This window comes from Desmodus rotundus, chromosome 8 (assembly GCF_022682495.2).
Source record: "Desmodus rotundus isolate HL8 chromosome 8, HLdesRot8A.1, whole genome shotgun sequence".
Lineage (NCBI taxonomy): Eukaryota > Metazoa > Chordata > Mammalia > Chiroptera > Phyllostomidae > Desmodus > Desmodus rotundus.
Window position 1 is genome coordinate 43741521 of NC_071394.1, and position 24035 is coordinate 43765555.

General features: G+C 39.1%; 1 protein-coding gene across 3 annotated transcripts in view; it reads left to right on the forward strand.

Moving 5' to 3' along the window:
• TOX (thymocyte selection associated high mobility group box) overlaps nt 1–24035 on the forward strand; it is a 304021-nt gene that overhangs the window by 174961 nt on the left and 105025 nt on the right. For all 3 annotated transcript variants that reach the window (XM_024572271.3, XM_045181717.2, XM_045181718.3), the window contains one exon: nt 4013–4255. In XM_024572271.3, the coding sequence (XP_024428039.2) occupies nt 4013–4255 (243 nt within the window). The remainder of the gene's footprint in view (nt 1–4012; nt 4256–24035) is intronic.

The window sequence follows — 24035 nt, forward strand, 5'->3', positions numbered from 1 at the left end:
CTGATCTCCAGACTGGGATGGTTTAAAGGTGCTATAAAGGGTGATAAGGAAGATGATACCATCTTCAGGGTCCATACATGTTCTCCTCCAGCATCCAACACTGGAATCCAACCCCATAGATCCTTAGGGCATGAATTGACTCCTTGGAGGTCATTAACTCAGGTAAAAACAAAAAATAAAAAACATAAGAAATAAAAACATAGTTTTGCATCTCATGGGTATGCTTTGGTCCCAAGTAAGGGACCATTGGAATATGAAAGAACCTTCAAACTCCTGGCCTCACTGAGTCTTGAAGGAGGAAAATAAGCCCAAGTCAGAAAAGAACCCTGAGTCAGAAGACAAGTGCAGAAGGCCTGCTTTGTCAGCTAGGGGCGGTTTTAACAGAAGACCACTCGGCCTTGGGTCTCATCACATCACCAGGGTTCCTGTTTCTACGCTCAGAGTACCCTCCTATGCCCTCCAGGCTCACTTGCCCAAGTAGGCCCTTACTAATGGCTAGACAGGTCACTAGACCTGCTGTCCCCAAGAGATCCTGGTGTGGAACCGAGGCTTCCACCAAGTCCTCAGCTGGCACTGTACCTGCAGTGGGGATTAGGTTCCAACAACTGCTGGGAGCCAAAAGTTGCTAAACCCACCTTTAGGAATCCTCTGGGACGTCCATGTCACTACCGAATGGTGGGCGCAAGTCATTGGGGGGCATCAAAAGCCAGAGAGGGACACTAAACTACCCTGCCCCGGCCTTCTTAAGGCTGCTTCAATCTTGATGTCTCTAACAGGATATTTTTTGCTTCCTGACAAACTGAGGGATTAATCTTACTTACCATGTTGTCAACTGGCCAGTGCAAAGACTCGGGAATACAAGATATTTATTCTAGCCCATGAAACAACACCCCATGCCTTTGAAGAGTCATTGTAGCCTTCATTCCTTCACGTATGCCTTCATTCCGTGATTTGTTTTTTTAATTCATTCAACAGACATTGGACCAGACAGCTTCATAAGGAATAAGAGAAATTATCGAACCATGTCTTATTTAATACATCCCCTCAAAATTGCAAATTGTTTCTAATCTGTAATTTACTATTGTTAAGTCAAACTTACTTCTATTAAGTCTTTAAATTTTAAGGTAAAGATGTCATGCCATAGAAATCAATGTTGAGGAATTAGCAGTTAGCCTGGCATTGAAGTTTATGTAAATTCTGTGACATTTTGACATTTCTGCAATTGCCAGGATACTTTTATACGGCATCACTCACACTGTCGTGGGCTCACGACATGCAACTGCATCGTGTCTTCTAATGTAAAGAACAGAAACTACTAGGTAACCTTATGTTAAAATTCATGGAGGAGGGCAAAGGGGGGGAAATTGGGGCAACTGTAACAGAACAACAATAAAATATTTTTAAGACAATTCTTGATCCACATAACTACCCATTACCGGTTACGTTGTGGTATCTGTGGCTTCGGTGTATAAGTGCATGGATTGCATAACATTAATGTATAATTACATGGAAATAAACCAGATAGCTTAGTTACATTGCAGTACAATTGTTCTCACTGAATGTAAAGTGATACCAATTAAACCTTCCTTCAGAACGCCTCAAATGAAGATTGAACTACTGGAGAAATTCTAGAATGTGAAACTCTTGTATACCACAGGTAGAATATCCCTGGATATTTTCAGAGGCTTAATGACATTTGTAAAATGAAAAACATCTTTCTCCTTTATTGCTGGAATTAACTGTGCCTTATCCAGGAAAGTTGCAAATATACCGATTAACTTCTTAAAATATGTGTATCAATGAGTTTAACCTTTGAAATGTTGACAAAAAGCAAAATATAATTTCTTGTGCTCATATATTTTATTTTAGTGGGGTGGGCATTGGGGTGGAATTGGGACAAGGAAAGACCTGATATTAATGTTAATACTAATTCTTAAATTATGCAATTTTGTTCATCAGAAACAGTTGATTGGCAACTTTGTATCATTCGCCCTAATAAAATAGTAGCAAGTAAAATACTTCCTTAAGTATCACAGGAATGAAAATGCTTTCCGCCTTCATACATTCATCCCTCATATGTACTGAGCTGATTATTTACCAGCTGAGTATAAGTTATTTAACTTCTGAGTCTTAATTTTCTCTTCAGGAAATCAGGGCAATAAAAGCTACACAAAAGATTACTGTAAGGATTAAATGAAGACATAGCCAAGGACTCAACACAGTGCTTTATATGGAATCCACATTAATAGACACGCTTTCTCTCTCTCTCCACCTCCCCATTTAACATCTTTTATGCTCCTTCCCCTGTGAATACTTGTGCCAGGACTGATGGTTGAGATCTACAAGACACGAGGTCTAAAATATATGACACGAGTGAGAATTTACTCAAACCTGTAACTCTGACACAGAGCAATAATATGTATTTCAGATAAGAGATATATACTGTAAACAGGATAATTTAGCAAGTGATGATTGAACTTTTAGAGCTGGTAATTTCTTTTTCAGCAGAACTTTAGATATGTAAGAGAATCAAATCTTTCCTTCCTATACCCCCAGTCTCTAACCTACACGTGCTCCTATGTGACCAGGTCTCAATTCCAGATGTTCCAAGTAACTCTTCATTTCATCATTTCTTTGGACAGCACCTACACAAATACATCAAAAGTTGTACAACATTTAGCAAGTGCAACTTGAAGATTTTCTTTCTGTTAAACAAATAGACGCCATCTGGAAAAAATAACCCCAGGCGCTTGGACACAGGAGCATGAAGCTTATTGGCTGAACACCCAATGAATACCTTACACTACTTTCTTTGGCTCCCACCCTCTGCCTGCTCATTTCAAATCTTGCACACTTCAGCAGGCGCTGTGCTGTGAGACAAACGGGTCCTTGTTACCCATGCACTCAAATACTATGAAGACTCGCTTGATTTGAAAGACAGGCTTTGCAAAAATTATCTGCATCAAAATTGTTTCCTTTCATACTAGGATACTTGCTCTATAAAGGACTGCTAAATATCACTGTGTCTTGATGTTAATCGACAGCAATATTTTATTATTCAGTTCCTGAAACTATCCTGCAACAAACATTTTCAGTGCTTGTCGTGTTCCATTTTTAAACAGGAGTCTCTTCATATAATCTTTCCTTCCTTCTTTCCTCCCTCCCCTCCTCCTTTATCTGAAGCTACTTTCTAAGAGAAAAAGTCCCACATATACTGTTACTTATTTTACCAATTGACTTCTATTTCTAAATTCATATTATAATAATCAGCATTAATTTTGCCTTTCACAGTTGGCTGAACTGAATTTAAATGTCTGCCATATTATTTATTAAAACTAAACATTAATTTTTATAAATTAAATAAACTCAAATAGTCAAACATCAAGAAAACAATCTTCATGTTCATTTTGATGATATAATCATTGTGATAAAAATAGTGTTTAGTGACTTTTTTCAGATATCAGACTTTCTGTGCAACCACACTTGTGCAACATGCTTTACGTTATTTCTTTACTAATTACTTTCCTTTTGTCAGTGTGAGCGTGTAGCTTTTCAAAACCCAAAGCCAATTGCCCCAGAACTTCGGGAATTCATTTTATTACATCTCATGATCTGAACAGTAGGGAGTCCTATGAAACATGTTTGATCAAACATTAACTTTATAAATTGCCTGCCTTCCCTACAATTCCCATGTAAAAGGTATTCAACTAGATTAAAACTCTGGAAAATTTTAATGGGACTTTTGAAATCTGTTTGAGTTCAGCTTCTTGGAAAAAAAAATAAAACTGCCTACTGGAAGCACTCTTTGTATGAGAAGGGGATATGCCTTTGAGGCGATTTTCTTCCATGCATCACAGTGAAAATTGCAGCGAGATAATATGAGTGTTTGAAATGTCTTTGCCAAATCCATAATGCTGCTTGCAGTAGTGCCTGGAGAGGGCACGTGTGTCTGCTCACCACAAGAAAGAAGGAGCAGACAATAATGTGCAGTAATCTCACTGTGTCTTTGCAGTCCTACCCTGGTCCAAGCCTGGAAAGTGAAGACTTTAACATCCCACCCATCACTCCTCCTTCCCTCCCCGACCACTCGCTGGTGCACCTGAATGAAGTGGAGACTGGTTACCACTCTCTGTGTCACCCAATGAACCACAATGGCCTGCTACCCTTTCATCCTCAGAACATGGACCTGCCTGAAATCACCGTGTCCAACATGCTGGGGCAGGATGGAGCACTGCTCACCAACTCCATTTCCGTGGTAAGGATTGGTTTACCGATATGGGGTGGGGAGCAAGAGATGCAGCGGGGGCGAGGTGGGGTTTCATGCAAGAAGCTTTCAAATGTAAGAACGCAGCCTTCTCAAACTAGAAATAATGTTAAAGGTATGGGAAGCGTTCTCCGTAAGTCCTGTAAAATCCTGAGGCTCTTTTCCATTTTCTGTTTAAGTCTAAGCAAAATCAATTAATGACATGTTTAATTACACATATTTATAAATCAAAGTACTAAATGCTGTTTGACACTGACTGTTGCCTTATGAAGCCCAACTGTCTTACTAGTTTTCAGATGAAAAGTTATCTTTAAAGGTGCTACCTCTCATGTTGTGCAGGGTTCCTCACCGCGAGCAAGGCTTTCACGACTTCTGAACAGGAATCGCTATGAAACTTGGTTTCTACCCTATTTTCCCCTCTCCAATTCCACAAATTCATATGATAGGAAAGCTGGAAAACAGTTTTCATTTTTACTTTGGAAGTATATAATGCTTATGATCAAAATTCATCCTCATGAACATGTTCCAGTGTATTACACCTGTTGGTCTCAGAATCTTCTAATGTTCTATACTTCTCAGATTTACTGGGGATGGACATCATCAAGAAAACAAGCAAAAATTGAATTCCCAGCCCCTACCCAGAGAGTCCAGGTGTCTGTGTTTTTAACGAGCATCCCTGACTTATAAAATCTTTTCTTCTGATTTTATGTCATCTAAAAACAATTTCTCTGTATCACAGTGGTGACATATTTTCAGTAGAATATGGCTAAGGGCAGAGCTTTGTACCATGTCACCCAACTCTCCCCAGGGCTGACAGTGACTTTGAACTAGCACCCTTTGGTTTCCATTCTTCAGTCACTTAACAGTCCAAACACATTGTCATTTTGTAAATCGCTGAACAGTGCTGTCATGTTCACAATGAACAAACGTATTAACTTGTTTATTTTATATTGTTTCTGCTAGGAAAGTATCTTATATTATCACTTGTCTCAGTCATCTGGGGATGCATCTCTAACTTGAATGACTTCACAGGAAGGTTTTTCTGTTAAGCACCAAGAGAAAGGGGGTGTGTGAAGGAGAGTTGAAAGAAACCCACCCCCCCATAGTGTTTTTAGGGAATGAAGCCCAGAGCCTAATGCCGTGATGGTGTAAGGTTTTCCTAAGAACTGGCAGCTAGCTGGTCGGCCAAGAGCAGAGAACCCATTCACAGTACTAGCAGTGGTAGAAAACTCAGCTCCGTTGCCACAGTATTTTATACTATATTCCCCTGTCTAGATTTATCTTAAGACTGGTAACTATGACTTCATTAAGCAGACAATGGATTTTTAACAACCATATTAAATGTCTAAATCTGAATAATGTACTTCAAAGTAGTCACCTTCAAAAATCAAAGAAAAAAATTATTGTTGGAGGCTAAGCCTTTAGACCCAGTTCATGGGTCAGTAGGCACCCAGGTTATGGCTTTATGGGCACCCTCACTCACTAAGGAGAGGAAGAGAGCACACTGTGTATAAAAATACCAATTTTGCCCCCTATGCTCCTTCTTCATAACGTGAATGGAGTTGGGCCATAGTGGGGCCATCCATGGCGGGATAATGAGATATTCAATTACACAGTTTAAGACCCTAAGCCTTTTATGTAACTTGTCATCTTAGCATTCCTAGGACCCTCTCATTTACTCTTTAAGAGGTGCATGGGCAACTTTAATAAATACACATCTGGGCCTTTCCCAGGTTTGCCATCCATGGCAATCACGCCGTTCTCAAATGGAGCTCAGGGCTGGACCTAGTCGCACTGTGAAACACACCGTCTTCCAGACCCTTCCTCACTGTGCTTTCCTCTTAACCTCCCAGGAGTTTCAGTTTAGCCACATTTCTTCATGCCGTGTCCACCCAACTGCATGCCCAAAGCTAAACTTCTATATTTTCCCTTTATCATAGTATTTCCCCTGGAGCTTCTAACACTTTACAAGGCAGAGGGCCTGATGGGCCTATGCTAAAGGGATGAATCTCCAGCTTGCCTTTCAGCTCTTGACACGGGGCATCTAGCAGGGAATTTCACTGAGGGTGAACCTTCCCAGGACCTCTCAAACCACATTCTGAAGTGGGCACCTGCTTTGCCTACTAACAGTAATGATCCTAGCACTTGATGCTGTAAGTGAAAAGCTTCCCCAACTGATAATACAAGTCTTGGTGAGACTTTGGAGGGGCTCCAGCGCTGTCCAACAGAACTGTCTGTGATAATGGCTTTTCTATTATCCATACTGTCCAATAACAGTAGTCACTGGCTCTTCAGTGTTTTAAATGCGGCCAGTGAGAATGAAAGGCTAATTTTAATTTTATTACATCTTAATTATTTTTAAAATAGCCATATGTACCCAGTAGCTACTATATTGAATACAATACATCTAGTTAATAATGTTGATTCTAACATTAAATCCTTATTAAACTCATTTTTTAAACCAGAGTGGTCTTAGAGACAGATTTGGAGATTAAATTTATTGTAAGAATCCTGTTTTAAGGCTTTGATCTCTGGCTGGATTCCGGGAGCTAGAATCTGATATATTATAAAGTTATAATAGAAATCTAATAAAGTTGGAAGGGTCAACTTTATTGGCGTCTACTAATTCCTCTGAGAAACAGATAGCCTCTTCACTCCTTATTTTGAGCTATCATGTATCTCTAATGCCAACCCTCAGTGTGTACATTTTAAATGCGTACCATGGTCTAAATGTTTGAAAGGGCTCAAATGATTGATAAAACAGGGTCACTGGCCTTAAGAGCTTCTAAACTACAGGAAAAAAAGTGTCAATACTTTGGAAACAATCAGCATGAGACACGAAGCAATGAGAGAGAGACCAAACAAAGCACTCAGTTTGGTTTTACTGGCTGTGTAACCCCATAAGAATTGCCAGTTGGAAGAGATTACAGTAACCCGGTTTGGGTCCTTTATAAACTTAGTAGAACAGGTAGGACCATAGTCAGGGTTTGAAAGACGGTTTTGATCGGGCAAATAGAAAAGAAGAAGTATCTTGGAGAGCATTTCAAAAGCAGGTTAGATATTTCAAGTTGGGAGATTTGACCAAAGACTTCAAAAACCAATCAAAGTTCTGTGGACTTGATATGATGGATCCTAAAAAAGTCTTGGCTGTTTGCATTCAAGGCAAAAGCATTAGGGAAGCAGTGGTGTAGGAAAATATTTTTGGCACTTCCCCAATGGAGAGCAGTGGTAGGAAACTGCAGATGCGGAAAGTCTGAGGAGCCTGTGTCACAACCAGGCGAGGGGTGTTGAGGAGGCACAGAGAGTGGTGACAGTGAGAACGAAAGATGGGGTGCTAAGCCGTTTTCACATCATTCCCAACTATAAATGGATCTAAAGATGAACAACCCTTCATGTCGTCGAATTTTACACTTCAAAATCACTAAGGGATTATTTGCTTTGTAAGGAGGTTTAGGACTATAAAATATTCTCTTCACACTTCTTTGTAAAAACTGGCTTAAAACTCTTTGCTTAGCAACTTGCTTGTTCTTAATGTGATCACAAAATTTAACAGCCGACTATTGACTGGTTTGCCAATTGCTGAACTATATGGATAGTGCACAATTTAGGTCATCATCTCTCATACAGACAAGGAAATAATGGCTCCCGAAATCGGGAGGTAAATGCTACCCACCTAGAAATTACAGCATTCTTTCTGAGATCTTCTTTCAAGGTCACCTACAATATGGGAACAACCAAGAAGAGCTAACACTTGTGGATTTTACATAATGAACTTGCTGTAAGTTTTAAAATCCTATGAGTACATGCCACTCTAGCTAGATTTATATATAGGATCAACTTCTTTATCCAAAAGCTCTTCAATGTTATTAAAGCTGAGCTTTTTGCTGTTAGTATGGTGCTTTCATCTTTGTGTTAGTATTTTCACTTGATGGCGTTTTAGAATTTGAGTGGATCAAAGAGGTGAAAATATTTTAGTTCTCATTCAGCTATTACATGTACTTTAGAGGTTATTGTAATGTTTAGTATATATGCATCATTATATGTTAAAAGTGTTATTATTTTTAGAATATAAATTATATATAATATAATCTTTTCTGAGATTTTATTTTAAAGAGAAATTTCCTGTGTCCTATCCTCAGTGACAACATAAGTGATACAATGTCACTGCTTTTAAGCACTTCCTACAATTGACTAATATATTAAATATATATAAAAATTTATTCCATATGAGAATCCATTCTGAATGAGTATTGTTACTCCAGTTTCACAAGTGGAAAGTTGGGGGATCAGAGTGGTTAAATGACTTGCCCAGTGGCTTAGCCAGTAAATACCCCAGCGTCCTTGTTTCAAAAATAAGGCTAATAATAGTCCTTACCTCATGGGGTTAAATGAATAAGAATTGCTTAGACTAGTGGTTGGCACATAGGAAGTATTATATAAGTTTGTTAAATAAAATATGAAAAGCAAGCTTGTACGACTTTTTTGAACAAGTTAAAATGCATGAGAGAGAAGATTTTCCAAAAGAGTTATTTATACTTTAATCCTCAATCTTCTTCAGACCTGTCAAAAAAAAAAAAAAAGATAGCGATGAGCCTGCTATTAACCAAAGCAAAGAAGTCTCTACCTTTTACTGAGTGAACTAAGGTGGAGGAATGCTGGTGGGAGGGAGGGTACAGGGCAGAGGGGAACAAAGAGGAGAAAAAAATTGGACAACTGTATTAGCACAGTCAATAAAATATATTTAAAAAATAAATAAATAGATAAAACCAACATCTTTGGGCCGGATTACCTCAGTTCAAATCCTGACATTGCCACATACCAGCTGTGTGCATTCAGCAACTTACAGAACCTTCCTGTGTCTCTTTTCTTATCAATAAAATTGATATAATAAGATATTTAATCCCATAATGTTGTGAGCATTAAATTAGTTAATATCTGTATAATAGTGCCTGGCATGCAGTTGGTGCTAGAGACACTCAGTGACAATTTCTTCCTAACAAAAAGGTAGCCAGGGCAGGATATCTGGATTGCCTTCTACAATTTGCCATGAACATATACAGGGGTGAGGCATTTAGGGGTTTACCATTTAGGGTAAACTTTCTTCCTTCCCAAACTTCCCCTCCTTATGTCCTTTTTGTATACCCTTGCCTGTGCCATCTTATGTGTTAGTAGCCAGTCAGGACTCTGCAAGAAATTACATTTTTGGCACTTAAAAAAGATTCTATTTTCTTAAAACCGCTATTTTCCAAGACCAGACTATAAAACAAGGTAGAATTTCTATTAGTATATACAGTCGAATAAGTGCCAATTAGTTCTGATTCTCTGGGTCCAAGTAAAACAGCTATTCATGATCCAATATGTAAAAGTTCCATTTTCTCAAAATTCCCCTGAGTTATTTTGATAGTGGGTAATTGATCAGGGAGTGGAATACAGCTCTAAGAGCACTGAAACGAGAGTCTAGAAAGCCAGGCCCTACCTTGGATAAGCTTGTCACCCAGGGGCAAGTCCCTGCACCCTGTCTGTGAGCGGCAGGGTTGGGCTGGCTGAGCGGCTCCAAACCGAGCTCCTGGAGCCAGGGAAAGCCGGGAAGCAGCCAGAGAGGGTTGCTCTTACTCTTCTCACTGTTCACACTTCTTGTAAATTGTCCCTCGAACAAAGAATTCTGCCCCCCAAGAAGACGTAAAATCACGAGTAGTTGATCACTACGAGCCTTCCCAGGGCTAGCATTTTCCTATGATTCATTCTAGATCGACCACACAGCTGTGATCCAGAGTCACGACTCACTGGTCTGTCACTTTAGTTGCTTAGTCATTTTTCCGACCATCACTTCAGCTTCTCAGTGTTTTACCCGTCCCTGAAAGCCTAATCAGTTATTAAGATACTTGAATCTATTGAACAAAATGTTTCTCTTCTGTGGAAAATGTTAGTTTGCCATTAAGAAGACAGTGACCTTGCTCTGTGAGAACAGACAGTGTGTTCATGTTAGAAAGAAACTATAGACCTATTATATTTTCGGAGAAAGATAGAATAAGAAAATGTCCGTATTAAATGTTCACGGATTCAGAAAAAATCCTTTGATTCCTACCAACTGAAATCGAGAGTCTCTCCTTTCTCTCTCTATTCCGGTACATTCACTGCCGGGTTAATCATGGATCGGTGGAAGGCAAAATACAACCTTGTATAAAGTCGTCCAAGCCTCACTGCCTGGCATATATGTGGCGATTGCTTGTTCTTTGTGCAGTCAACAGAAGCTCTTTCATACAAAGAAAAACTGTGCAAAGTTTTAGAATGGCCTCACGAAAGGATTCATTTAAAACCTGGGCTTTTTGCAGAGTGTGGTCCTAATAACACATTATAGAAAATTTACAATGAAAAAAGCAACAAAGGAGATTTCAATTTCGTTGAATGCTTCAAATTTCTAGTTCTGGAGTTTGAAATGGAAAAAAGATGTTAAAAGCAATAAAATTGGGGGGTTTATTTCCCAAATGCCTTATTTTTCCAGGCAACAAAAGCAAGCATAATATATGGACTCAGATTTATTGTCATTTTTAGCATTCAGTCATGGCACGCTTTGCATTCAAAGGCCAGTGCACGGCTGTTTTGACAACCATCACTTCAGTAGGTACTGGGCAGGATGGACCAAACTGAAGCAGGCGTGTTCTTCTGGGTCTATAGGGAGTGCTGTTACCTCGAGGAAGTCAGATGTATCAGAGCAGCATGAATTTCTAATCTGTTGCCATTATGGAAAAGACCACTGGCATATTGAATAATGTAGCTTTCAAAGCCAAGCAGAAAATGTGATTACAGGCAATTTGATTGCTATTTTTAAAATAAATATTTTCAAAATCTTGAGATACTTTATTTCATGTAATGCATCAAGTATGTAACAGTGGACGAGACCTAAATATCTTTCAGAACACGAAAGAGCTGGTGATGTCAGCCCCATTTAGATATGAACTAATAGAGGCATTAGTTTAAAATGGGATGGATGTCACAGGGCTGTGTTTCTTTCTTTAAAAAATAGGGAGAAAAGCAATAAAAAGAAATGACTTTGCCCACTTTGACAGATGAAAAAATGGAGAATAATTATTTAGCATTATGCCAGGATTCATCACACGTTTAGCAATTACAGCCTGTTTTTTTCACAAATTATCTTTTTTTGTTTTTTTGAACATTGCAGCACATGAGAGCAACGTATTAAACCACTTTAGTACTGTGAGTAAATGGGCTGGTTTTTGTTCTTATTTTTGACCATATATAATAAAAGTATGTGGTTTGGGTGGGTTTTTAATGTCAAATTCCTAATAAGGCCAAAAATAAGCTTTGTTTGTGGTTAGTTGTTAAGCTCTACTTAAGCCCTTTCTTTGCTCAAAACAGACTACTTTGAATGTGGTATTGATAAGTAGTTCAATGTCCTCATTATATTAATGATTTGGGACTATCTTATAGTGCTGTAATAAAATATTTTTCCAAACTACAGCTCTCCTTAATAGTGTTCAGGAAACGAGCCAATTTAAAAATAACACTTTTCCTTTCTTACGCCAAGTAAGAAAACTCAAGATTCACTTTGTATATAGGGCTTGTTGTACTTTCTCTTCGACCCTGGAGTTCATATGGATTTGTGCCTTGCCCATGCATGAAAGAAGTTAAAAAGCTATAAAACTAGTTATATAATATACTGTAAGCAAACTGTGGGAGTTATTCAATCCAGTCTCTTAATTCTAGGCAGGAGTAAACTTAAACCATTTAAGATATGTGGTTTTCTATCTGAGAGCCAAGATTCCACAACTTTCCTTGGTAGCCTGTTTGTGTTTAATTAACCTTGTAACATTAAGTTAAATTACACTAAGAGATTTAGATTTCTTCCAGGAAGTTCCTTATTAAAGTTAAACTAAAATCTCTTACTGCAATTTCAGTCTACTTTGTCTGCTTCAGACGTCGGAGTGCTTGGGGAACAGTTGATTCAAGTCTTTGGCATTTGTTAAGTCAATCCCGCAGTTGTGTTTTACCTGGCCCAAATCACCCCAATTCTTTTAACCTTTCCTCTAAGGTCATACTTTTCAACCTTTCAATCACATTAACTTTTTTAAAAAAATTTTTTGATCTTCAGGAATGCCAACTACAGTGAGAAGCAGAGCTCCAGAAAGAGCTTGAGATCACAGATGAGTTTCTAAAGTTTTCAAATAATTCTCCACCCCCATGTGGACGTTTTATGATAGGCTCTTTAATAGCATAGTCGATTGCTGACGTATTTCGTTTCGGAGCTGTCGATCACTCCCAGGGCGTGTTCTTTCTGTGCTGGTGTCTAGCCAGCAATCCCCCCATCTTGATTCCGTGTAATTCATTTCACATCCTAGAGGCAAACATCTGGAAAGGCCATCATGGTGTTATTCTTCAAGCCATCCTTTTTTCTGCTTGAGTATCCATTATTTAACTAGTCCTTAGCAAATAAAAAGAGGGAAGGAAAATATAGTTATGTACTCATAATTGTCCTTAGACAAACAGGTTCTAAGTGGGCTTGCAAGTCAGACTCCACGGGCCCTGGCTATGAGGTTTCAGTCACTTGCTGTAACTTCCAAATTGTTAATAAAATCTTTCCTGAAGTGTTGAGGAGGGAGTTTGGGAAAAGCAGCAGAGAATCTGGATGAAAAAGAGTTAGGAGCAGGAAGAATAAACAGCCATTGAAACCAGAAGCCTGTTGAGTAGAAAAACCATGTACCTGAGGGCTCCATCTGCTGTGGGCTTCCCGTCCGGGGCCCTCCCCTTCCCCGTCCCTTCTCCAGCTCCACACCCCTTGGTTGTTTCTCCTCCACATTTCAGGTCCAACTCAGGTGCCATCATCCCCTGCTACCCTAAACAATAATGATAACACTTCCTGTATCAAGTCTGGGCGATAAATCAGGCCCTGAGTTGAGTACTTCATGTGGGTCATTCTTCTTGCTCTCTCTTTCCTTCTCTGACTTTTGGCTAGAACACTCAGAACATGGCCTTCCTGGGGTAAGAAAGGTTCTGTTTTCCTCTCACCTGCCTAGTAACCTCTTTACAGAAAAGTGGGCCTAGAAACCCTAAGAGCTTACTTGGTTTCATTGTTGAGACTTTCATGTGAAAGTTATTGAGGATAATATTATATATGCATCTCATACAGTAGGAGCTCAGGAACTACTTCTGATCGAATGGATGAACTCATTTGTGCCCCTGAAACCCTTTTATTTCTTCCCGACAGTACAGGATCATTCTTGCTTTTTATGCTGACAGTTCTAAGCATTTGTGTAGTCTTCTGGGTGTATACAAATATTCTAGTTTTTAAAAAACATATAATGTCATGTGTCATTTAGCCTGTTCTGCTACTTTCAATGTAGCTAAATGAGTTTGAGCCCTAAACTTCCATCATATCTTGTATTCTTAAAACTTAACTGACTTACTACTAACTTCCTAGTCCCTGCCATTATTAAGTTGATATATATGACAATGAACTATAATGTATAGTTGATCTTTTCTAGATGAATACTTTTTTTTCTGAATAGAGCTATTTTTTTACGGAGAAAAATTATTAGTAAAATTACAAGGCTTCTAAAGAAATATGTTAGGGGTAGAAGAAGCAATGTGGATAATAAATGTCTATTAAACAAAGGCCAATATGACCAGTGTTTGTTTTTTGTTTTATTACAGACCGATTCCATCTTTGACTTTCTGTTTGCTTGATTTGTACAAATAGATTATTAACATTAAAATGTTACATTATAAACCCATTGACTCCCGGAGTCACAGGAGAATGAGTTTAAAATGCTTTTCAGAACAATGAACCAGTCTCCTTTCAAAACACCACTTCCTTCATTATTCATTAACTATTCTTATCTAGTGCATATGGGAACATTTTAAGAGCAGTTCTGTTGGTTTTTTTTTTCCATTTCAGTTTTTTTTCCAGTTCGAGTTTGAGTTCCCTTCTGTGAACAAGCATCACCTGCAAGCACACGATGTTTGTCTTTTTATGTCAGCCATTTATGTACTTGTCTCTGCCAGAAGCAGCACGCACGCCGTTGGAGGAAAGGCGTGAAGTGCTGCAAGGTCTTGGGCCACGGGGTGCAGTTGTTAAAATAGTGGATTCACCTTTCCTTTCTCAGGTCTTTTAAAATATCACAAGTGCCATAATCATCCAGAGAACAGGTCTTTTTTCTCCTTTGACCTAATAAATATATTTAGCATTTTGATAAATATATAATAACAAAATTGATAGTTGAACTTTTCAGGATTTAATGAAATGTACAAATTCCCCAAGGAAATCTAAGTACGATTTGATGGAAGGAGGATTTAACTCCTTTTTGTAATTCGAAGTAGCAATTCCATTTTTGATAGGCAAGAAACTGTCTCAGTATTTGTTCCGTTTCAAAAGCATCGTTAAAAGTATCATGTGCTCTAAAATTTAAGAAGGTTTTTTTCCAATCAAAATTCAGATTGTTTTCAATAAACATTATTCAACCTCCAAAACATTTTACACTATTAAAATTTTTACATTTCTATGTATTGCAAACTTAATCACATTGTCTGCTAACCAGCAGACAAAAACAATGGTTTACCAAATTGTGATAAGACCATATTCTGTACATCGTGAAACTGGAAAGTGCTCAAAGTGAAAAACAGTTCCTCTTCAATTCTTAAAATGATAGATTTGTAAAGGCTATATTATTATGACTATCAAGACAAACAAAATTATTAGCATTTAAAATAATTTTCCCTTGTGCATTATACATATCTTATCATTCTTGAAGAATTAACAAGGAGAAGAGTCAGACTTGACCATGTAACTATTATTTACATTGAATAAAAGCATTTATTCATCCCTCGGTCTCTTTTTCCACATAAACACATGCAATTACACGTTTGTCTGTTGACTGTGTTCCTGTGGCTGAGGCTCTTATCACGATTATGAGAGTGTCAGTGGTCAGCAAAGGCCACTCCTCCACTAGGCAGATGCAAATTGGGACCTTTGGTTAACAGCTTCTGTGTTACCTGGGGTACTTTTTTGTTTCTGTGGTTGTTCTTGCTTTCCCCAAAGCAGCCTCATTTCTAATTAGAACAGCACATGGGGCGGGGCCTTGTTTCCCGGCAAACAGGAGACACTGCTTCTCTGAAGCTGCATTTTGCTGTGCATTTCACCCCAGTCATCACGCATTTTTGGAGTGTCTTCATTGTGCCTCAGACCTGCTGGGTGTTATGTGTAGTGAATGTTAGAATCCAGGAGCTTACAGTTCACTTGGGAAGATGAGTATTACTCATATGAGACAAGTGGAAAATGTGAGCCCATGTAAGATCAAGTTCGCAAATTTGGTCCCCTGGGAGTGTGGGAGTCGCTTGCAGAAACCAGCTTATGCCCTGCGGGTCTTGGGAAACAATGTGAGTGGTCGGTTTTCAGCTGGTTCAAGGGTAAGGCAGCCTGGACTTGGACCCTGCCTAAACCCTCCCTGGCTATATGTCACTGTGGAAAGTGACTTCATCTCTCTGTACCTCACTCTCTCACTCCTTACCTCTCTTGTTTGTGACAAGGATTGAATGAGTCTATACATCTGAACCCCTCAAGCAAACCCAGCCAGTATGCTTCACGTCACCTGTTTTATTATCCAGTGAGGCCCCACAGCTGCTCATCTGAGTTTTCCTTGCATTGCCTGTCATTCCTCTTCCAGTTACTAGTGTCCCTGTTTATGGGATGTTCTAAGAACGACTACGCTGGCATCTATGGAACATCTACTCTTGCCAGGCCCCAGGCACATGCAGTTTTCTCTTTAATTTCCATAATCACATCAGGAGAGCATGGTGTTATCCCGACCCTACCCTGGAGGGACTGAGGAGGCAGAGGCAGATTCCACAGGTGGACAGCTGGTAGGTGGAGAAGCAGCAGACTGAAGTTCTTGTCCTGTCTGCATTTCTGGTGATTCTGGGGCTATGCCTCCCACTGGCAGACTCCGTAACATTGCACTGAAAGCTTTGATTGAGCTTCATCCTCTCCCTCTTCCCCACGGACTGTGTTCCGGGTGTGGGTGGTTGGTGTTGTCACTGTGCACACTGGGCAAGCCATCCCAGGTGACGTTTGCTGTTCTCCCTTTTTTTTTTTTTAACAAAATAATCTCATCTTATTTTCACATTGCTTAAGTAATAATAATCAGACAGAGTGAGTAGAAGAAAAGAGAGATCATATTGTTGAGTGAAAAGGATGGGTGAACTTCTGGCTGAGGGACTTTGACAAGTGGCTCTGGGTTTCCTTCACTGTAAAAAAAATAATATGACACAATAATATTTATATCACTATGTGATTGTGGAGATTAAGTCAGATGCCAGATTAAGATTTCTAGTTCTTGACAGTTTAAGTACTTTCTCTAGTTGTCATGTTGAATAAATTAACATTCCAGCTAGTGAAAAATGCTTTCTGTTTGCCAAAAATCCAATAATTTAAATTGTTAACTCTTCTGCAAGGAAGATGGTGTTACCTCCTCCGGTAGCAACAGGCTGTCCTGATCGGCTAGGACCTCTGCCACCCTTCCTTGTGACCAGGAGGTGGGTTATCTGCCATTTGCCATGAATCAGCCAACCTCAGTGCAATTTTCCCTTCATCAAAAGTATACAAAATTTAGTTTAAAAGTCCAAAGATATTTAAATTTATTTTATACATAAAGGGAGGGAAAATTCTGGGCAGCTTGCCAAGCATAACAGATCTGAAATTACCTAGCAATATTTCCTTCTCTTTATTAAATTCCTGTTACTTTTTTGATATGTTCATATTAATTTGTCTCTTCATGACAATTTAAATATTCTTTATGGCAGGGAATTGATAAAAGCCAAAGAAATAGAGAGTGAATTGTGAACAGTTTTCAAGTTTTCTTCATTGTTGTCCAAAAATGATAAATTATTGTGTCCGGGGTCACAAAAGCATCTTGACAAGCCTAGTCCCAAATAAGCAGCATGCTCAGACCCTGGGCTCAGAGCCCTCCCTGATACACTCTAGAGTGTGAATAAGAAGGCTGGTCCATGGAGGATGGTGGGGCCAGGGTATGACTTTCAAAGCTCTCTGTGTCAATGGCCTTGCTCTTCTCACCCAGACTATGGAATGTCCCGTGCCTGAGAGCAGTACTACGGGGATCCCCTCATGGGGCGAGAAACTGGCAGGGAGGTTACTCTAAATGTAAAGGCTGTGCTTAATGATCTCAGAGGAGGAGATGTAGGGTTTGATCTGTTGGCTCGTAGTGAGATTTTCAATGATTCATCATACTCTGAGTTAACCCAGGCGCTCAACTGCCTGCATAGGGTCTCCCAACCAGGATTTGATCTAGGATGGAACTACTAACGTAGTTACATGAACCAGGGTGCTTTTATGCATAGTCTCCACAGCTGTAAGGAAGGGACCCATCACCTTGGCCTATTTGGAAGAGTCCATGCACAGTAAAATGGCACTTCAGTGTTGGCATAAGCTATGGAAAAGGAGTCCCTTCAACATGGTATAGCAAAGAGCTACTTCAGAGAACACAAAGTAATTTAATTCATATTGTGACAATGCTGGTCCATGCCAGTGGTACAATGGAAAAAATATTGAAATCAGGATTGTCTGAGAGCAGAGAATGTCAAACGTGACCTCACTAAGTCCAGCGTTCTATTACCGTACAGTGATTGGAAAGGTGGGCCCTTCCTGGAGGCAGGGCCTGGCACAGGGTACTTCACCCATTTCCCCATTACTTAGATGGAAGTAATGGTTAGTGTGTTTTATTTCCTCTTCTTGTAGTGAGACAGCAAAAGTGAGCCAATCATAGTTTCTCATGCACAATAAACTGTAAACAAGTAATAAATGCCCATTTCTCTTGAATGTACCCTAATATTGCATTTTTCTTATTTTCATGTGAGGTTTTATAAAAAGAATCTTTGTTATACAGTATGTTACTGATATACCTTGGAAAAAATGCTTTCATATATTTTTTCACTTAAAATGTTGGCCTTTTTAAATTAAAAGGATAATAGATTCTTATTCACTGAGGCTTAAAGAAATGGTTAGTAAATGGAGAGTTTGAGTTAATCTGAGGTTCTCATTGAAATTGCCATTGAAAGCTTGGTGTTGAGTGTGAAGAGGGAAGCTGGGCCAAGTGACGGGGGCCGTGTCTGTGGATAAGACACCTCCAGCTGTAAAAGCCAGAGGCAGTTTTTTGCCAGTAAAGAGCTCAACCGCAAGGAAGGGGCCGTCAGCGTTGCCTCACTTCTCACATCATCTATAATGATCATATATGAAATTAAGAAATGTGAAGTTATTCCCCAAAACACAGCAAACAAAAACAAAAAAAAAGAAGAAGAAATGACTACAATATACAGCTTCCTGCAGAGGCCAGAAAAGAAGAAATTAGGAATTAAATCTCCTTGGGCAAGCTATCAAAATGTTGAGAAAAATAGATTACTAATGAGAAAATATCAAATATCTATGTGGAGACAAATGCACATAACCCTGAATCGTGGATCACAAAAGGCTTTCCTCAGGCACCTCGATGACAACTGTATGATGCATAAAATAGCGAGTTCTCCTTATTACAGTTTATTGGATAAGCACCTGCACGAATACAGGGCTGCACTCTGCCCGGCAAGGAAGAATCTTGCCCAAAGGGCTCTTGGTCCGAGTTGTGAAGACAGCGCTCAGACATAAAATGTATGAGCTGAGAAAGTGATTAGGGTTATGTCCACGAGAGAGCAAACAAATGTTTTGACAAGGAATAAACCTGGTAATGGGTTCTTTGCCTTGAGAATGTTCAAATGAGTAATGTTCAAGACAGTAATCCTGTTGACAGTTACCAGGGAGTTTCATTTCAAACCCTCCCTACCTCTGCTTAGTATAAAAATATAGAGGTGAGAACAACTATAACACATACTGTAGAATTTGGAAATCTTTCCTTCTTACATCTTTTGCAATTTAATATGTCAGTGCAAAAATCACAGAATTATACTAAAAATGCATATTTACCTAAAAAAGCAAGATGTTTGAGGCACTAAGTTCTTCAAATATCTGCAAGTCATTGTTCTGCATTTCATTTCCTATTCATAGAGAGAGCTCAGATTTCTGCAGGACTAAGCACCGTACTTTTGCTTGGATTCTGTATTAGAAGATTCTTACCTTAGAGCTTCACGGTATGTTGCAGATTCCAAAATGGAACCCCAAATTTTCCTTTTCTGTTCATATGCACAGGCCTTGAACCTTGGAATAATTAGGCAGTATCAGGCATCTACTGTATGTAGGATTACTACAAAATTTATCATTCAAACCAACACAGTTTTGAGAGTGGGGCAGGTGACTCATAATGATTAGGCCTACAGCTGGGACTGTCCTGAGGAATTGGAACTTAGGTTCCGATAAGTATGTGTGAGACACTGTGCACATTGATGGTGATGATGCAAAAATTTTATGGGACTAGTTCTTGCCCTCAAGTGTCTAGTAAAACAAATGAGTTATGTATTTAAAGAACCAACTAACATTTCAAAGCATGGTACTCACTATACAGGAGGAATCAGGGCAAGCTAATTAATTTAAGTAGCATTTGAATAGGTCGCAAAAAATGATTAATTATTGACAGGGAGAAGTAAGGAGGTGTTTCTGAAGTGAGGAGTTTCACTGTGTGTTGTGTAAACTGAATCACCGCCCACTCTGGATTCTCAACCCAAAAACCTGAGACTCGTTCTTGGCTCATTTTTTTCCCCCTTACTTCAAACATCCAGGTTATGAGCAAGTGTTGACTGAACTGCTTCCGAAATATATTCAGCATCTACCCACATAGTTTTCTTCTTCACTGCTCCCACCGTAGTCCAAAGTGCCATTTTCTCTTGATTATAGTAATGGTATCCTGCCTGGCCTCCTCGCCTAACTGTGGCCCTCCATAACCCATCTTTCATACAAGAGTCAATGAATGGAATAGTCACACTATTCTGCCCCTAACTGAGCTACAGTCTCACTAGCTTTTGTCACCCTCCTCCCACCCAATGACCTTCACACTTGATACTCTTGCCTCAGATCTTCAGTCAGTTCTTAGCTCAAATGTCACTTCTCTGAAGCACTGGTCTAAGCTGGACCTGCCCCACCACTCACCCCCATCACATTGCCATGTTTTGTCAACTGAGTTAACACTATAAAGTTCACATGGAAAGAAATGAGTAAATCTTAGTGTTTTTACTCTCTGAATTGTCTGGTTTATTTAACTAGTTGGTTTTTTGCCTCCTACTGCTGCTTACTCCACAAGAGGTAGAAACCTTGGCGTCTAATCCCTGCTCTCTCCTGCACACGTAGGACAGGCGTGATGGTAGGCACTCGCTTGGTAGTTGCTGAATGAATGCATGTATGTTCACTACCATGTCTGACACATTAAAGACGTCCTTAAGACACTGAAGACTCTTAAGAAAGTTCACACTTCATATCTTAATAAAACAGGGATACCATGGAAGCCAGTGGAAGAATTCAATGTGTGTGTTTGTATACACACACACACACACACACACACATACACCACACAACTGTGTAAGTATGCTAATTTATGACTAGAATATATTTTATTTTTGCCTTCATCTCTTCCCCTTTGGTCCTAAACATTAATCCTGGGAACCTCAAATTAGTAAAGCACTGAGTCAGGACAACCCCAAAAGAGCATACAGAAATGCTGGGGCCACCAGGGACACAGGTGTGTAAGCCGTGTGAATGATCTCATTGGTATAGCACCTTCACTTAGGAAGACCCTCGGCTCAGGGCTGGCAGGGCTCCCAGCTCACACGCCTTAGACAGAGTCGGGCCACAGCGTTCTCTAACGCAGCAGAGGGGAAATTATGAACCAAGACAGTGACATAGAATTCTTACTCCCACCCCAAGATGTCTAATTATACTCCCCCAAATGATAATATAACATCATAATAATGAAAGCTACATGGTTGATTGGAGTTACAACATACTGTTGAAGTATAAACAGTGAGATAAAAATGTATCTAGTAAAATGGCTTTGAAAAATAAAAATAATGTCTTTCAGAGATTTAAAGAGGTATTTAGGAAATACGTTGATGACTTAATTTTGGAAAACAATTTCAGGTTAAAAAGTTTTGATAAGATCTGATAGATTTGGCAAACAATTTTCAGTAATATTTACAAAATGTACAGAGAGGGTCAAAAAAGAGTTTGGAAACTTCTATTTTTCTTTCCAATATCTGCTTCCAGTAATCAAGTTAGGAAAAGAACCCTTGTTGTATAGTGAAATTAGCACTAATTTTAGAGTAATTAGAGGTATTGGGAGTATAACTGTGAGACTCGGAAAAGTCAATTTTTCTAGGTCATAACACCAAATGTATTCTCATGTTCTTTTTGGTAACTTTCTTTAACTATAGGTAACAATTTAAGTTTGGAAAACTGTCACATATATTTACATCTTAAGGAATTGTTTGCAAAATTTGGACCCTCTCCATTTCTATCTAGATTGGAATATGACTTGGTATTGTTTGAAGATGTTTATGGACATTTAGGTGACTTATTTTATATAATTCTTAGTATCAATAGATTAGTAATTAAATTTCAAAAACAGTAATTTTGTATCCCTTAATATGTAATAATTTTTAGAAAAGTAAATACAGTTGCGCATCTTTAAGAGATGGAGAGAAATCTTCAGCTACCAGGCTGAATTCCCTTTTGACATTCTGCATGGTGTGACCCTAATGAATGGTGCTTTAGGGCTCTTATTTCCTTTCTTGACTCCTTTGTCTCCACACAAGGCTGACTATGTCCTAATAAATGACTGGACACAGAACATAATAAATCAGTCTACGTGTCACCCATCATGAGTTATAGATGCATTTTTAGAGGAGTCTTCACAATTTTATCTCAAAGGAATGATTAACGAGCTGGAAATATCAGATATTTTAAATATATATAACTTTCTTTTTAGTTCTAACAAGCATATATTGAGCTCCTGCTCTATGCCCAGAACTATTATAAATGCCAAGGAAATAACTTCTCACAGAGAAGTTATTATCTAGCTTACTGTCTAGATCAGGGATTCTTAACCTTGGCTCTCTTGGCATTTGGGGCTGACTAATTCTTTGTTGGGGAGGAGATACTTCTCCTTTGCATTACAAAATGTTAGCAGCCCTGACGTCTACCCGCTAGATGCCAAACCCTCTACTTGTAACAACTAAGAAATCTCCAGATGTTGCCAAATGTCTTCCCAGGAGAAAAATGCCACTGAGTGACAACCACGCTCTAACTAGATAATTTCTGTACAAGTGGAATGGCCAGTGACTAGAGATTTGCACAGGCCTTCTCTTAAAGGACCCTGCAAGAGGAAACGGAGGTTCTACCTATTTGCGTCTTTAGTCTTGCAGTTAGTCTCTAATCATAGAATTAGAGGCGAGCTGGAAATTACAGGAGTCACTAGGCAAAATCCTTCCTTTGGCAAAAGGAAGCCAATGGTTAGAGGTGTTCAGGACTGGCTAAATTTATAGCTACCAGGGGCAGGAATAGACCACCTCTCCTGACTCTCACTTCGGGTTCTTCCCATCATACTTCATTGCTTCCGGATAAAGGAGGCATTGATATTGACAGCATGACGCTTGGATCTATGACCTTCACCGTTTTCCTCAGGTCACCGTTTTGACAAACACCACTTACTCCAGTTTCCATGACTTAGTCAACTGCAGAATGAGGCCAGGTGGACTGCCGTCACGTATCATCCTCTCCACTCCACTGAGCGCCCTTTCAGCTCTCTCTCTCCACCTCCTGTCATCCCGATAACTAGGGCATGATTTATATCATTCTCAGAAAATGGCTAAATAAAAGCTAACTTTAAACAAAATCCAGTGATACTTAAATCCCAACAAATAAATTTAAGTTGTGCTTTTTGGGAAAACATCTAAAAAGCTGGCAATAAATACTTTTCACATTTTGAATAGATCTTTGCAAAGTATCCTCATATTTTTAAGTATTGGTAATAAAAACAGTAATAGTCAACACTTTTCTTAAGCATCTACTAGCTTCAAGGCATAAAGCTATCCTTGTAAAAAAAATGTGGAAATTAGCAAGACATACTAAGAAGTGATGCATCAATCAGTCACTAAGGCAATAATTTTATTATGACTCTATAGGTAAAGCACTAAGAATGTGTAGAAAAGGAGAAGAGAAAGTGGAAAACAAACGTTAATCCAAATTACACTACGTGCCAGGAACCATTCTAGGTGCTGTATTGTACAAACACTATCCTGTAGTCCTGTAATTTGAAATGGATATTACTTCCCACATTTACCAAAAGAAGAAGTGGGAACAATGCAAGCAAAGGGGCATGGGAAGGGAAGCAAAACAAACAAAGAATAATGTGCAATGTCATAACAAGTGAAGGGGGAAATGGCACGTAAAATGGGAGTATCTCAGACAACTCGTGGCAAAAACCAAATGTTGCCAAACATCAATTAAATGGATGTGGATGAAAGAATGAGTACTAGGTTGAAGCTAACTCTTACAGACTCTTGAATGTGAGGCAAAGCATTTGAATTTCATTCATTACTCAATAAGAACGGATGGAGGGTTCTTAATCAAAGGAGATGTAATTGGAGTATAGTTTCCCATTCTGTTCCTGGGTCACTCTGTGCGTTTCATATATGGAGAGAGGGATCTACCATACATTAAAGCACGGATGAAATACATTGGGAAGGACCAAGGTTAGTATAATCACCATGCTCACGGATGGAAAGGGAAAGATATGTTTATTTGGTACAAATAGGATCATTGTGATAA